At 46.7% G+C, this 13,415-nt stretch overlaps 1 protein-coding gene across 1 annotated transcript in view; it reads right to left on the reverse strand.

Annotated features, from left to right (window-relative positions):
• Window positions 1-3,141: 3,141 nt before the first annotated feature.
• Abcc12 (ATP binding cassette subfamily C member 12) overlaps window positions 3,142-13,415 on the reverse strand; it is an 82,248-nt gene continuing 71,974 nt past the window's right edge. The window contains exons 20-26 of the mRNA XM_055620958.1: window positions 10,535-10,624; window positions 7,587-7,776; window positions 6,999-7,158; window positions 5,771-5,849; window positions 4,745-4,858; window positions 3,985-4,149; window positions 3,142-3,867 (exon numbers count right to left, since the gene is read on the reverse strand). Of these exons, the coding sequence (XP_055476933.1) occupies window positions 3,781-3,867; window positions 3,985-4,149; window positions 4,745-4,858; window positions 5,771-5,849; window positions 6,999-7,158; window positions 7,587-7,776; window positions 10,535-10,624 (885 nt within the window). The 3' untranslated portion in view covers window positions 3,142-3,780. The remainder of the gene's footprint in view (window positions 3,868-3,984; window positions 4,150-4,744; window positions 4,859-5,770; window positions 5,850-6,998; window positions 7,159-7,586; window positions 7,777-10,534; window positions 10,625-13,415) is intronic.

Here is a 13,415-nt window from a genome sequence, read left to right on the forward strand (position 1 = left end):
GGATCAATATCAGTATTCTCTTCTGCCAGCACAACAGGAAGAGCATGGGCAGAAAGGGGCTGCAGAAGGTGAGTCATTGCTTTCAGAGCCTGAGCGAGCAGCCTACGCTGGTCCTTGTGAAAAGCCTTCCTTGAAGTCACTGACAGACTGTCAGACTGACTCGGAGCTAGAGGAAACTCAAGCGTCTTTCATCCCTATGACATGGATGACCGGCATGGATTCCCACAGCCGCCAGGGATAGCCGAGTCGGATGCTATGCAACCTGTTCAGAGCCCTGTGGCCATAAACTTGATTATGTAAGTGTCCCTTCACGAAAGGGCCACAGTTGCCATAAAGCTGCCCATGAAAGGAGTCACCTCACTTGTATCTTTTTCAGCCACATCTTTTTGAGGGACCCCAACCACTAATGGCAGCATTCAGTGGAAATGCCTGGGCAAGGGCTTTAACACACTAGACCAAGACCTTCACCTGGAGCCAACTGCGCTGGCTTCCCCTCTAGTCCAGCCTGGGGCTATCCAGACACAGGATGCAGAATGGCTGGTTAGAGGTAAACCCTACCAGCACAGCCTTTATCACACTGGCTGTTGGATTGGGTACTGGTTTCTTTTCTCATTATTGTGATCAAAATACCTTGACAAGAAGTAACTTAGGAAGGGATATGGTACATTAGGGTGGAGAACACATGGGAGCAGAAAGCAAGAGAGATGATAAACTATAGCTCAGAGAGCATTTCCATTCTATTTTCAGTCCAGGAGCCCAAGCCATGGGTTGGCATCACCTACATTCAGGGTCTTCCTATCTCAATGAGCTCAATCTAGAAACTCCTCCACTGTCATACTCAGAGGTTTGCCTCCTAGATGATCTCTATCCTCCCAAGCTGATGATATCAGCCATCACAAATCTGTCCTGTCAATGTGATACTCCTTTGATCCCTGGTTCCTATAGCCTCACAGTCATTTCATTATGCAGAATGTATCCATTCCAACTTCAAAAGTCCCCATAGTTTTAACAGTTGTAACACTGTTTAAATGTTCAAAGTCCATTTCTTCAGAGATTTGAGGCAATCTCTTAACACTGAGCTCCATTAAAACAAACAACAACAAAAAACCCTTGTTACATAGCTTCAATAAATACACAGTGGTTGTCCTGGTTCATTTTTATCGTCAACTTGATACAACTCAGAGCTGGATGGAATGCCTTGGTTATGGAACTGCCTTGGTCATACTGGCTAGAGGCTGTGTCTGTGAGGAATTATCTTGATTGATGATTGATATGGAAGGGCCCAACCCTCTGTGTGCAGCACCTTCCCTAAGCAGATGGCCTGGGCTATATAAGAAAGCTACGGAAAGTGAGACAGAGGACAAGTCAATAAGCCATGTTCTCCCTTGCATTTCTTCCCTGACGTCCATCAATGATGAAAAACCGTACCAGGTGAACAGCATTGCCAGCTTCCACTGCCAGCTCCCGATACAGCCTGGCTCCTTTGAGCCTCAGCTTCAGTGGCCTCTGGGTGTTGATCCGAGAGAAACATTTCCCTAGGGAGTTTTTTTTTTCTTTTATCTTTTCTTTTTTTTTTTTTAAGCAGGGAGCCCCTTCAACATCATTTTCAATTCATTGTCTCTCCTTTCAAATGAATTTTGTTTTTACAAGGTAGAACTTTTGATGGCTGGACCTTGTCCTCGGGCATATTTTCTTTTCTTCTTTAGTGTCTCTATGCAGAGCATAGATTTCTCTTTACTAGTGCCATTTCTTTAATAGTTGCAGCTGCTTTCTCAGCTGCCCTGTCTCTAACTTTGAACTCACTCCTTTCCCTGCCAACCTGCATATTTTTCATATCTTTCTGCTCCATTTTTTGTTGCTCTTTCTTACTGTAGACATGGATCAGAGCAATAAGTAGCAACCATGCCAGCCTGAATGCTATACTTTCTTAAACTTCCTTCCACTAAACAAATTAGCTCAGCCTCACTTGAGTTCTCAAGGCACAGGCAGAATGCAGCTACATGATTTGCCAAAAACACATGAATGACCTCTAGCCCAGTTCTCCTCTGAACTTTCATAAGCTGGGCCTCTGCTGTCCTCATTTCTGTTGGCATTCTGGTCTTCCAAACTCCCATTAAACTCTGCTTACAGCATTCTAGGGTTTCCCTCACCTCAGATCCCAACTCTTCCACATTCCCCCATAAACCAGGCCCAAAGACCTATAAGTGACATGGTCAGGCCTATCGTAGCAACGGTCACACTTCTTGCTTCTAATTCTTAGTTGCTTTTCTCGTTGTGAACAAAATGCTTGTCCAACAACTCAAAGAATCAAGGATTTACTTTTGACCTATAGTTTAAGGGTGCAGTTCATCATGGTAGGAAGGTAGGGCAGCAGGAATGGGAGGCAGCTGGTCATGGTATGTCCGCAGTCAGGAAGTAGAGAGATGAACGCTGGTGGCGGCTACCTCTCCCCTTCTTATTCAGCCCAGCCCCCGGCCCATGAAATGTTGCCATCCACATCTAGAGTCTTCCCACCTCAGTTAACCTAACAGAGAAACCCCCTCACAGACATCCTCCAAGTTTTAGCCCATAGATGGCCTAGGTCCTGTCCTGTCAAATTGACAACCAGTAAGAACCATCAGTTTGTCTAATGAAGATTCCCAGATTAATCTGGGAATGAATTTGGAAGGCAGATAAAGCCGGCCTACCATAAGTGTGTCCTCAGTGTTCCCAAGTGTCAGGTACCACCTTTCTCCATGTTTGCAAGAAACAGGGTAGTGTGTGAGCCAACACACCAAAGGAGCTTTAGTCACTACAGCGATACCTGCTATTATGTAAGATGTGGCCTGGGGCTAGAGAGAAGGTGCAGGGGACCTCATGCAAACATCAGAAGAAGCTGTCATCCTCACCAGAAATAAAAAGAGGCCTTCAATCCCAAGGAGTGGCAAGTGCCACTCTGAAACTAGCAGCACTCATGCTGGGACTACTGAGTAGGTCTTTCCTATGATCCTCATAGAAAACCTTGAGGATGGTGAACAGCTGTATAGATTCATTACTAAGCCAAAGGAGAGGGCAGTGGGGGTCCATGAGAAGGAATAGTTCAGAGAGAGACATTGTCAGTAAAATAATTGCAAGACAACATTTCAGGGTCATTTAGTTTCTTATCGCATTTTAATGACTGATAAAGAAGATATAAAAATGTCATTTATTCAGAAACCCCAGTGTTTTGCTTTCTGGGTCTTTTAATAGATCAACTGTAACATACAATATGATTTCTTTGAAAATAAAATCTCATGCCAAACACTATCATCAGTCTTCCATGCTGTAGATCTGTGAGGTTACTGCTTATCATATCGTCAGCTAAAATTGAAATGAAGCTAAGCAGAAAGAAAACCCTTCTCTCTCCTTGTCTGGTAACAAAAGTGAGGAATCCTGTCACTTCCAGCCTTGAACATTTCTCCATCTTGTTTGCTTTGACTGGTTTTTGACTGAAAGTTAGAATGTTCCCATTCTCAGGCATTATGTAGTATTGGTGGGGACACATGAGGGATCCTTGGGGTTTTCAGAGGTGAAAGGCAGCTCTCAACCCACCAGGCTTTGTCTACACTCTTCACCATCCAGAACTAGCCCTGAGTCTGCCAAGGGAGGTGGCCGAGGTACCCAGAAGAGCAAGGAACACATTTCAGCCCCAGCTCACCCAGCTCAGTGGGTGGGAGGGGCTGTGGCCAGGGCCGCAGGACACTGCCTTCAGGCTTCTACTGTCACTCATCCATGGCCTCCTCTCCAATCAACCACGGGACGTTACAGTCCAACTTCTGCAGCTAGTAACATCGCAAATGCAGAGTCAGGCTTCTCGGCAAGGACTTCAGGCTTGTCAAACTCAATCACCTGAAAATCAGAGAAGAACTGAAATTTTCAGAAAAAAAAAAATAAATAATGTACACACCACATGGCCCTAACGGGGGAAGCCTTTGAAGAGGTTACGCCAACCAGAACTTCCTGCACCTTCCCATTTTCCATGACCAGGACAAGGTCACAGTTGAGAACCGTGTTTAGGCGATGGGCGATGGTCAACACTGTGCAGCTTTTGAAGGCATCTTTTATGGTGCTCTGAACAAGGGTGTCCGTCTTGGAGTCCATGGAGGCAGTAGCTTCATCAAGGAGAATGATCTGTTAAGGAAGAAGTGCTGTAAAAGCCAAAGCTGTGCAAAGAGGGAAATAAATAGCCTAACAGGTGAGGAGAATGGAAACACAATAAAATAAACACCAATCTTGAAAAGGTGCCAAAAAAAAAAAGGATACCATTTTGGAATTGAGCATTTTCTCCCTCAGAATCAGTTAGTAATGCTTGTTAAGTCACTTGGGAAAGTATATATAAAACTTCCAAATCATATAAACTAGCATTCTGATGGCTTTCTTGGGTGTCCTAGGTTCTATGCCTGAGGACCCAGAATTATTCAGGGACAAAGGGAAAACGTTGAAAGCATATTTTCCAAACTCAAGCCTCCTAGGAGTGGAGAGAATACATAAGAAAGGCCTCCCAAGGAGAAGACCAGATAAGGAAGGCGCTGCTCCTGAAAATGGCTATTATTTTTCAATTTTTACCCCTCACAACTTTGTTTTAAGAGAAAGTGATCGGTTTTTAAATTACTGCATTGCTCTGTCTTTGCTGAAAGACAAACTTGTGTCTCTGCCTCCTGGATTGAGTGGCGCCACAGGGAATATCCAAAATTTGACCAATCCATTTTCCATGCTGTTTCCTTACTTTTGAATTACGGAGAAGTGCTCGGGCCATACAAAGCAGCTGGCGTTCCCCTACTGAGAAGTTTTCCCCATTTTCTGTGACTTCTGCCTGTAATTTCTCTGGGAGTTTCATTATCTATAAAACACAGAAAATGACACATTTATGCTGATGATCTATAAAATTGTGCTGTATCGTCTTATTGATTGCCCCCTCCTCTTGCATTCATCAGCTTGCTTTATTTTACAATGGTTAAGAAAGTTTAAAAAAAAAAAGCAGCAATCATTTCAATACTGCAAATAGGCAGCGGGGAGGGCCAGGGCGAGGGAGATGTTAATAACGTAAAGCCAGCGTGAGTCACCATAAAGGACAAATCATGCATGTACTTCTAGAGAACACTTAAGCAAATGGAAATGGCCTTCGGGGTTGCAACTGTCATGGATAAAGCAGAGATGGGATGGGAGAGCTTTCCAGAGGGCTGAGACCATAACAACAAACCAAAGTGGCTCTGGGAGATGTGTGCCTTGGCACCCTGGGGCGACTGACCTCAACAGGGGACTGCAACCATGTCCTGGACAACTCAAAGCAGCCACCCTTGCAACCCCAGAACAAGCTGCACCCATTCGTCATGCTGCAGCTCACTCTTTCTGATAAAGCCAGTCAGGCCACAGGCCCAGCGACCAGGCCTCCCTCACTCTGGACCCAGATGGGCCTGGTTTCAAGTCTCCATCCTGCTGCTCACTGGGATGGACATGTTACTTCTCTGAGCTATTTTGTCACCTCAAAAATGTGAAGGATAAGAGCACCAGCCTTCAAGGGCCGTACAGAGGACCAAGAGACATGATGCTTGCAGGTCTGTTGACTGGACCAGCTGGAGTCCTAACAAATAATACTGTGGCTGTTTTTTGATGACCAGGAGCAAGGAAGGATTGAACTTCATTGATGTATGTCGATTCTGCAAATAAACATGGCCATGTACTGGCCCCAGGGACAGGTATCCGGGGCAGTAGTGTTGGAATGGACTCATGCCAGGCAGCCCCAGAGACCTACTGTGTCTCTCATGAATGTTCTCTCCAAAACATGCCAGAGCATCTCATCGGTGTGACTCCCCAAGGGATCCAAGTTGAACCTGCAATGAACCAGAGGAAAGCAAGCTGGATTCTCAAGGAGGATACAATGGAGAGCTCAAAGAAAATGAGAAGGCCAGCGAAGAGATGTGATGTCAGGAAGGCCCACAGTGGCCCCTAGAAGCTGTAAAAGGGAGGGACACAGTCTCTCCCCCATAGCATGTTGGGGGACAAGAAGAGGTGGGATGGGAGGAGCCTGTTCAGGTCCCAAGACCAAGGACCCACACACAACACTGTGGTAGAGCAGAGACCTTGGAGACAGGCAGGAGTGAGAAACCCCACCAGGAGACAAACACAAGAACACCAGACTGCGTTGCATCAATCACATGGGACCCTCTACAAGTCCTTGGCAAAGGACAAAGGACAAAGGACAAAGGAAAGAAACTTGGCCCAGCATCCCTTTCTGCCTCAGAGGAATGGGAATCTGGTGTTTGGGGGTACACATTGCATCACTCATATGATCAGCTCTGAGTGGACACAGTCTCCCTACTTCATCCAGTCCCCTTTCCCTGGACCAGCTGAGACACTCGGATGCCCCTGTGCTTATACATCAGAGCAAGAACCTGTGTAAGCCACAGCCTTGGTCTTCCCATACACGAGCAGCTTCTACCCTGTAGCGGAAATGCAGTGACGCAGTTGCCAAAAGCCTGCTGCACGCTCAGGCCAGGGAACCAGTCAGTCCGCTGTGCACTCTGGGGCACTTTCTAGAGTAGCCATTGCTAAGCCTGATGTAACACCAAACACAAGCAGAAAACAGGGCTGTCTGGGACTACTGTGGTATCTGCTTACTCTGTGCATGATAAAACCACTAATAATAGTACTGCTAACGTTATTAAAACTATTAATATCACTACTAATTAGATGTTGATGTTAACAATGTAATGATATTAATGATGATATAATATTGATAATGATATAATATTTTAATAATATTGTTTCTGAAATGCCAACAGGACTCAAGACACTATTCCCCAATTCCTTCCAAAGCCTTGACTGAAAACCACACACCAGCAGGACTGCTAAGTGCCTCTGCAGGCCAGTTCCCTGAGCTCAGGCTGCCAAGAACAGCCAAGCCCAGCCATTTCTCAGCCGCTGGTTGGCCCAATTTCACCATCTCCAAACAGGTATGCAGGATGATTGAAAACAGCTACCTTACTGTACCTACAAACAGGACAGGATCCTGGGGGATCATGGTGAGCTTGGTGCGGAGGTCTTCCAGACCCACAGTGCAAATATCCACCTCGTCAATGAAGATGGTACCAGAGGCAGGTTCCACCAGACGGAACAGGGCCATGCCCAGTGATGATTTTCCTGGGGACAATAAGAACAGGACAATGAATTTGACTTCCATCATGTCTAAGCACTTAATTAAGGGAATTTTTAATGCAATGAAATTGGCTCCATGTGGATGGCTTTGCAAGGCAGACATCCCTCACTCTGGGGGACCAGGCTACCCTGATACCATTAACCTGCGGCCCCCTGCAGAGGCTTTTAGCACATAAGTCATCTTCTGGGCCTCGTTTCTCCAGAATTATTCTCATCTAATTAATTCAAAGAACTACTGTATGTTTGCTTCCAACTCCCCGCACCCGTTCAACCCAAAACCCTCATTTACAGTAAAGAGATCTGAGGGAAAACAACAAGCCAGCCCTCATGTACATTTCTCCATAGGGCTTAGCTAGCACATGGAGCGCCAATTCAAACCACCCCAAAGAAACAGACCCAGAGTTTGTGCTCACCAGAACCTGTTCTTCCCACAATCCCAACGGTCTGCCCGCTCTGGATGTTCAAGTTCAGCCCATCAAGAACAAGAGGGGTGTTGTCTCTGTATCTCATCTGATAGTCCTTGAAAGTTATCTCCCCACGGCTCGGCCAGTCTTTGGGACAGGTCCCCACTTTGAAGGGGTGTGTGTGTTCAGGAACACAGCTCTGAAAAGCAGAATAGCTACTGACCAACCCAATAGACACTGGTTTCCACTGACTTTTAACTTCACTCGTTCCACAGCTGTTATTCAATACTGACACCTGTGGTGGTGAAGGGGCGCCATAATCCTGAACCCAAGGAATTCACGTTCTGCCCAGTGTGGTGCTATGAACCTGTAATTATAACATTCAGGAAGCTGATACAGGAGGATGGAGAGTTCCAGGACAGAATGGGCTACATGAGATACTCCTTGCAAAAACAGCATGTCATGTTCCAATGGGGGTACATTAGGTAAAAAGAAGAGTATTGTAGGCTGGGTGTGGTGGCGCACACCTTTCATCCCAGCACTTAGGAGGCAGAGGCAGGCGGATCTCCGAATTTGAGGCCAGCCTGATCTGCAGAGTGAGTCTCAGGACAGCTAGGGCTATACAGAGAAGCCCTGTCTCAAAAAGCAAACAAACAAACAAAGGTATTGTAATAAAACACAAAGTGACTTATATGGCCTGTGTCAGCAAGCAGAATTAAACTATCTGAGGGTTGAAGAAGCATCTCTGAGGATGTGACACTAGAACCAAGGCCTGGACATCCAAAAGGATGACAGCTACAAGGATTTTTTTTTCTAGAACCTGACAGGGGAGACAGATACTGCAAAGGCCTGGTGGCCAGAACAAGCTTGAATGACTCCAGGAAGAAAAAGAAAAGTCATATAGGACCGGAGCTTAATGAGGGAAGGACGGGTGACTTCAGGGCATGAGCAAGAGACAGCTCACACTGGCCTTGTGGGCCTGGGCTAGGATCGGGACAATGACCTTGAAGCTGTGGGACAAGCCCACGGTGAACCTTGAGGTGAGCAGAACTCAATCTAATTTCAGTGTCTACAGAAGTCATCCTGGTGCTAGGAACAGGAAGATGACACAGAATGCAGAATGCCAAGTTCAACGGTCTTTAGACCTCAGCACAAATGAATAAATAAATAAAATTTGAAGTTTTCTTCATAAGCATCCCTAACACCTCACAATCTAATGCATACAAAGCCAGCTCCATTCGGAGACCAGCCCTTCATTTTGGGTTATGATGGCTCTCGCAGCAATGAGGAGTCCCCAGTGCTCCGTCAGGGTGACCAGCCTGCCCAAGTCTCCAGTCCATAAGTGACCTCAATTAGCTAAGAGAGCATTTGCCTTCTTAGAGCCTATTTTAAACCCCTAGAAGATTTGGAATTAAAAATAAAGATATTTAAAAAGAGAAAGTATTGCACTAGCAATGTTTTTAGGTTAAGGAATCTGCTTATTTTATGCTCCAAATATTTTTAGTATTTACAAATTTGGGCTTGAGATTCTAATTTGAATTGTACACTTGAATAATTAGTTTAAATGTGATTTTTTAAGTCAAAATTTTTTCTGCTTATATATGGATCTGTTATAGGGATTTCAAGCGCTCATGGGGATTCACAGGCTCAACTGGACTTAAACACACCCGAAAGATCTGTGTGTTAAAGCTGATCATGGGGTCATTTTAAAAGGGAAACTAAAAATGCCAAATTCTGAAATGTTTTAGAGTGTTGAATTAAGCTTGTGAGTGGGACCAAACACTACCCAAAAGGCCCACAAAAGTGACCAGTGCATTTAGGGAGACTTCTATTTTCAAAACAGTTGCATTTCTACATTGCACCAAAAAGCTCTCAAAGAAGAGGTAAACCGATCTTCTTTCGCTATTTATAACTTTAATCAAATATTAATTTTCAGAAACTGAAGCAAGCCACTGAATTTTGGATTGGATTGTTAACACAGGTTTTTAACAGGATAGGGGACAGATCAGGTTGCAGTTATTAAAAGGATCCCGTTCACATATTGAAAGAGGCAGAAAGGAGCAAAATAGGAGAGATAGCTCAGTGTTTTGTTTTGGTTTTTGACCTTTTTTATTTTTTCAATTTTATTTTTATTAATTACTTTATTCACCTTGCATCCCACCTGCAGCTCCCTCCCTTTTCCCCTCCCAATCCTACCCTCCCTCCCTCCTCTCCACCCATGTCCCTCCCCCAGTCCATTGATAGGGAGGTCCTCTTCCCCTTCCAACCGATCCTAGTCTAGCAGGTCTCATCAGGACTGGCTGCACTGTCTTCCTCTGTTGCCTGGTAAGGCTGCACTCCCCCACCCAAGGGGAGGTGATCAAAGAGCCAGCCACTGATTTCATGTCAGAGACAGTGCCTGTTCCCGTTACTAGGGAACCCATTTGGACACTGAGCTACCTCGGGCTACATCTGTGCAGGGGTTCTAGGTTATCTCTATGCACAATCCTTGGTTAGAGTATCAGTCTCAGAAAAGACCCCTGGGCCCAGATTTTGTCCCCTCCAGGTCTTTATATCTCCCCCTTCTTTCATAAGATTCCCTGAACTCTGCCCAAAGTTTGGCTATGAGTCTCAGCATCTGCTTTGATACCCTGCAGGGAAGAGTCTTTCAGAGGCCCTCTGTGATAGGCTCCTGTCCTGTTCCCTGTTTTCTCCCTCTTCCGTTATCCATCCTCTTTGCTTTTCTGAATGAGGATTGAGCATCTTGCCCAGAGTCCTCCTTCTTGCTCTTCCAGAGGACCAGTGTTTGATTCCCAGCACCTACACTGGGTGACTCATACCCATAAATCCAGCTCCCAACACATCTGGCCTCCATAGGCACATACAGGCACACAGACACACACACTTAAAATCTGGATAAATCCTTAAAGAAAAAAATGAAAATCTGTTGCCCCCTGCCCCGTTTACTCCTTCCTTACCGAAATGTACTCCTTCAGCAGCTCTGCAGAGGTGAACTTGGCTTGGGTCTCTGTCCCCGTTCGCACACACACTTGAAGCAGTCCACTGAGCTGTTGGGAAGAAACAGGTAGCTGCTGAGGGTCTCCTTTCCTCCCTTGGCCCCTGCTGTTTCCCCTTTTGGGCATCTGCCACTTCAAATTACTACTAGGCTCAGACAACCGCAAAAGCGGCTTGCAGTCCCAGCCAGGCACACAGAAGGCCACATTTCCTGTTGGGATGTTTTGCATTTAAACACTTCCTTTGTATTCAGAAACAAATGGTATTTACACTTTCCCTCTCACTCCAGATGGTGAGAATCATCCCACCACCTTGATCACTCCTGTGAACCAGTCCCAACTGCCGTAGAGAGGAGATTCATCAGAGAGCCAAACTGCTGGAGGGGTTGGCTCCTGGCTGCCACCTGGTGGGGTCCTGCACCCCACTCCCACTTCTTAACTCAACCACATCAGGGACGGCAAAGCAACCAAAAGCCTCCAGCAGAAACTAGAGGACCATTACCAACACCATTACCAACCAGATGTAGGAAATGGATCCAGACTGACGGAGATGGTTTGCCAAGGGAACCCGCCTCAGGCCAGGATCCCCCAAGAATCTAACTCCAAAATCTGAGGGGAAATCGTATCCAGGGCAGGTTGCAGAATGCCTTCTCCCTGACTGCAAATCATATGTCTGCATCCAAAATCTCTTGAACCCAAGAATGTTGGCCCATTTGGGAAGGGACTTTTGCAGCTGGGATTAAACACCCTTTCCTACCTGGTCCTAAGACCAGTAACAAGTGCCCTGACAAAACACAAGGGAAAGATCCAGAAGAGATGGGGAAAGGAAGACAGAAGCAGGAGTTAGAGGAGCGCTGTCCCAAGCCAGGAAATGCCAGCAACGTCTGAAGACTGAACAAAATTCCCTGGAGCCTAAGGAGAGAAGAGGCCTTGAGAATAAGCACTGTATAGGCTCTGGGCCTCCGACATTGTGAGGGGGATAATTCATCTTGTCTTAAGCACCAGGCACATGTGATTTGTTGCAGTGGCTGAGCAAATGACTGCAGACTGTTAGCCAAAGAAGTGAGAGAGCAGGTAGAAGAAATAAGGGGAAAGAAGGCTGCTGAGGTGGCTCCTGAGAGTGTAGCACTGTAAGCCACTGAGACCAGTCTAGATGGGGACTTCTGAGAGATGATACGGGTGTGCCAAGCCAGGACAGGGAGCCTGGGATCGTCACAGTCGTCCCCTGGTGGCTCAGAAAATGGAATCCATAATACTCGGCACCACCCCTGCTGGTACCCAAGTCTACAGTTGCATTGTACTTGCACAGAACCTAAGAGAGTTCCGGTAAGCGACCAGGCTTTCACAGAAGTGGGGCAGGAAGTTGGGGGGGATAAAATGGGTGAGGAGGCCATCCAGGACCTTAGAGAGCTCTTCTCAGTAGGCCCTCGCCACCTTCCCTGCTTAACACAGGCCCAGGGCCTCCCATTTCTTTTGAAGCAAAGGGCCTCCACCTGGGTGATTTTTGCTCACATCACCTCCCTCAAGAGCAAAATCTCATTTGAGCTGTGTGCTAGAACCTAAGGCCCGGTGGATAGAATACACCCAGTTGGCTGGCTGCAAAACTACAGCAACCAGCAGATCCCCCGCCTTGTGCCAGCTGCTCAGAATGAGAATGCGCACTGATCCCTAGAAGGGCACAGATACATTCTGCCAAATACAAAAAGCATCGGCTCCCGAATGCCTAGCAGCTTCACACAGGTCTAGAATTTGCACACGGGCACAGTGCAGACCAGGTAAGCACAGCTTATACACTGCACCGTGTGATGTCACTTAGCACTCAACTTCTGCCCCGTGGTGTTGCTTCCCTCCGGTGTGTGTGGATTGGGGCAGGGGGCTCTTACACCTCAGTACATGAAAAGTCTTTGCTGGCCCTCAGGGGTGTTTGGCAACTGTCTCCTGGAAGGCTGATAATATTGCCCAAAAGCATGTCCTTAGTTAGGGCAAGCTGTTTTACTTAGACCAGTTTCATCTGCTTGATATGTAAGAGGCAACAGTGAAGACATCCACTACCAGTGGGGAAAGCTGGGTACCCATGGAAGGTGCATTTTCCCACCCCAGAGCACCGAGGATGTCTCCATTAGGTCCAAAGGAAACTCCCACTCCCCAGACTCCAAAGGGCAGTCTAAACATGCAGAAATGAGCTCAGCCTGGACTGTTGGAGGCTTTCTGGTGGCTAGATAAAAGCCAGCATTCCTCGGGAACTTGCAGAGCTGATTCCACATCTACCTCTAGCAGCAGGGACCCTTGGCTCTCTGTGGTGCTTATTCACATACCACAGCCTAGGTGGGCCTCTAAGCTCCCTTAGGATCCCAGGCACCTGGCTGCACATTTCAAAGTCCATCCTAGCGTTCTAGCCCCCCCCCCACTCCTAAACCTCCCCTAAACTTCCCCCAGCTCGTGTCTCTCATATCTGCAATAAAAACCTTCCCCCTAACTATGCCATAGAACAGTCATGTCCTCAGTTTATATACTCTACAGCCTCCATCCAAACATACTATTAGAATGATACCAGAGGTGTTTTCAGAAAGAAGACCTTCAACATCCAGGAGGTGGGAGAGATCCCAAGGCATGAAAACCACACATATCTGCCAGGGAGCATCAGATGAGAGCCTCCACTGAGACGGAAGCCAACGCCTCCCAGTGTGAGAAGAGAGCTACTCTTCACTGTGAGAGGCAGGCTGGTTGTGGCTTGTCTAGGAACAACTGCTCTTATGGACCCATCTATGCCTTGCCGCATCTTCCTCCCAAGTAGACAGCAGTGTACGCTTCTCCGCTAAGTGCACACACAAGAGCATGTGTGTAT

The sequence above is a fragment of the Psammomys obesus genome, unplaced genomic scaffold, assembly GCF_907164565.1.
Source record: "Psammomys obesus unplaced genomic scaffold, mPsaObe1.curated_primary_1811, whole genome shotgun sequence".
Lineage (NCBI taxonomy): Eukaryota > Metazoa > Chordata > Mammalia > Rodentia > Muridae > Psammomys > Psammomys obesus.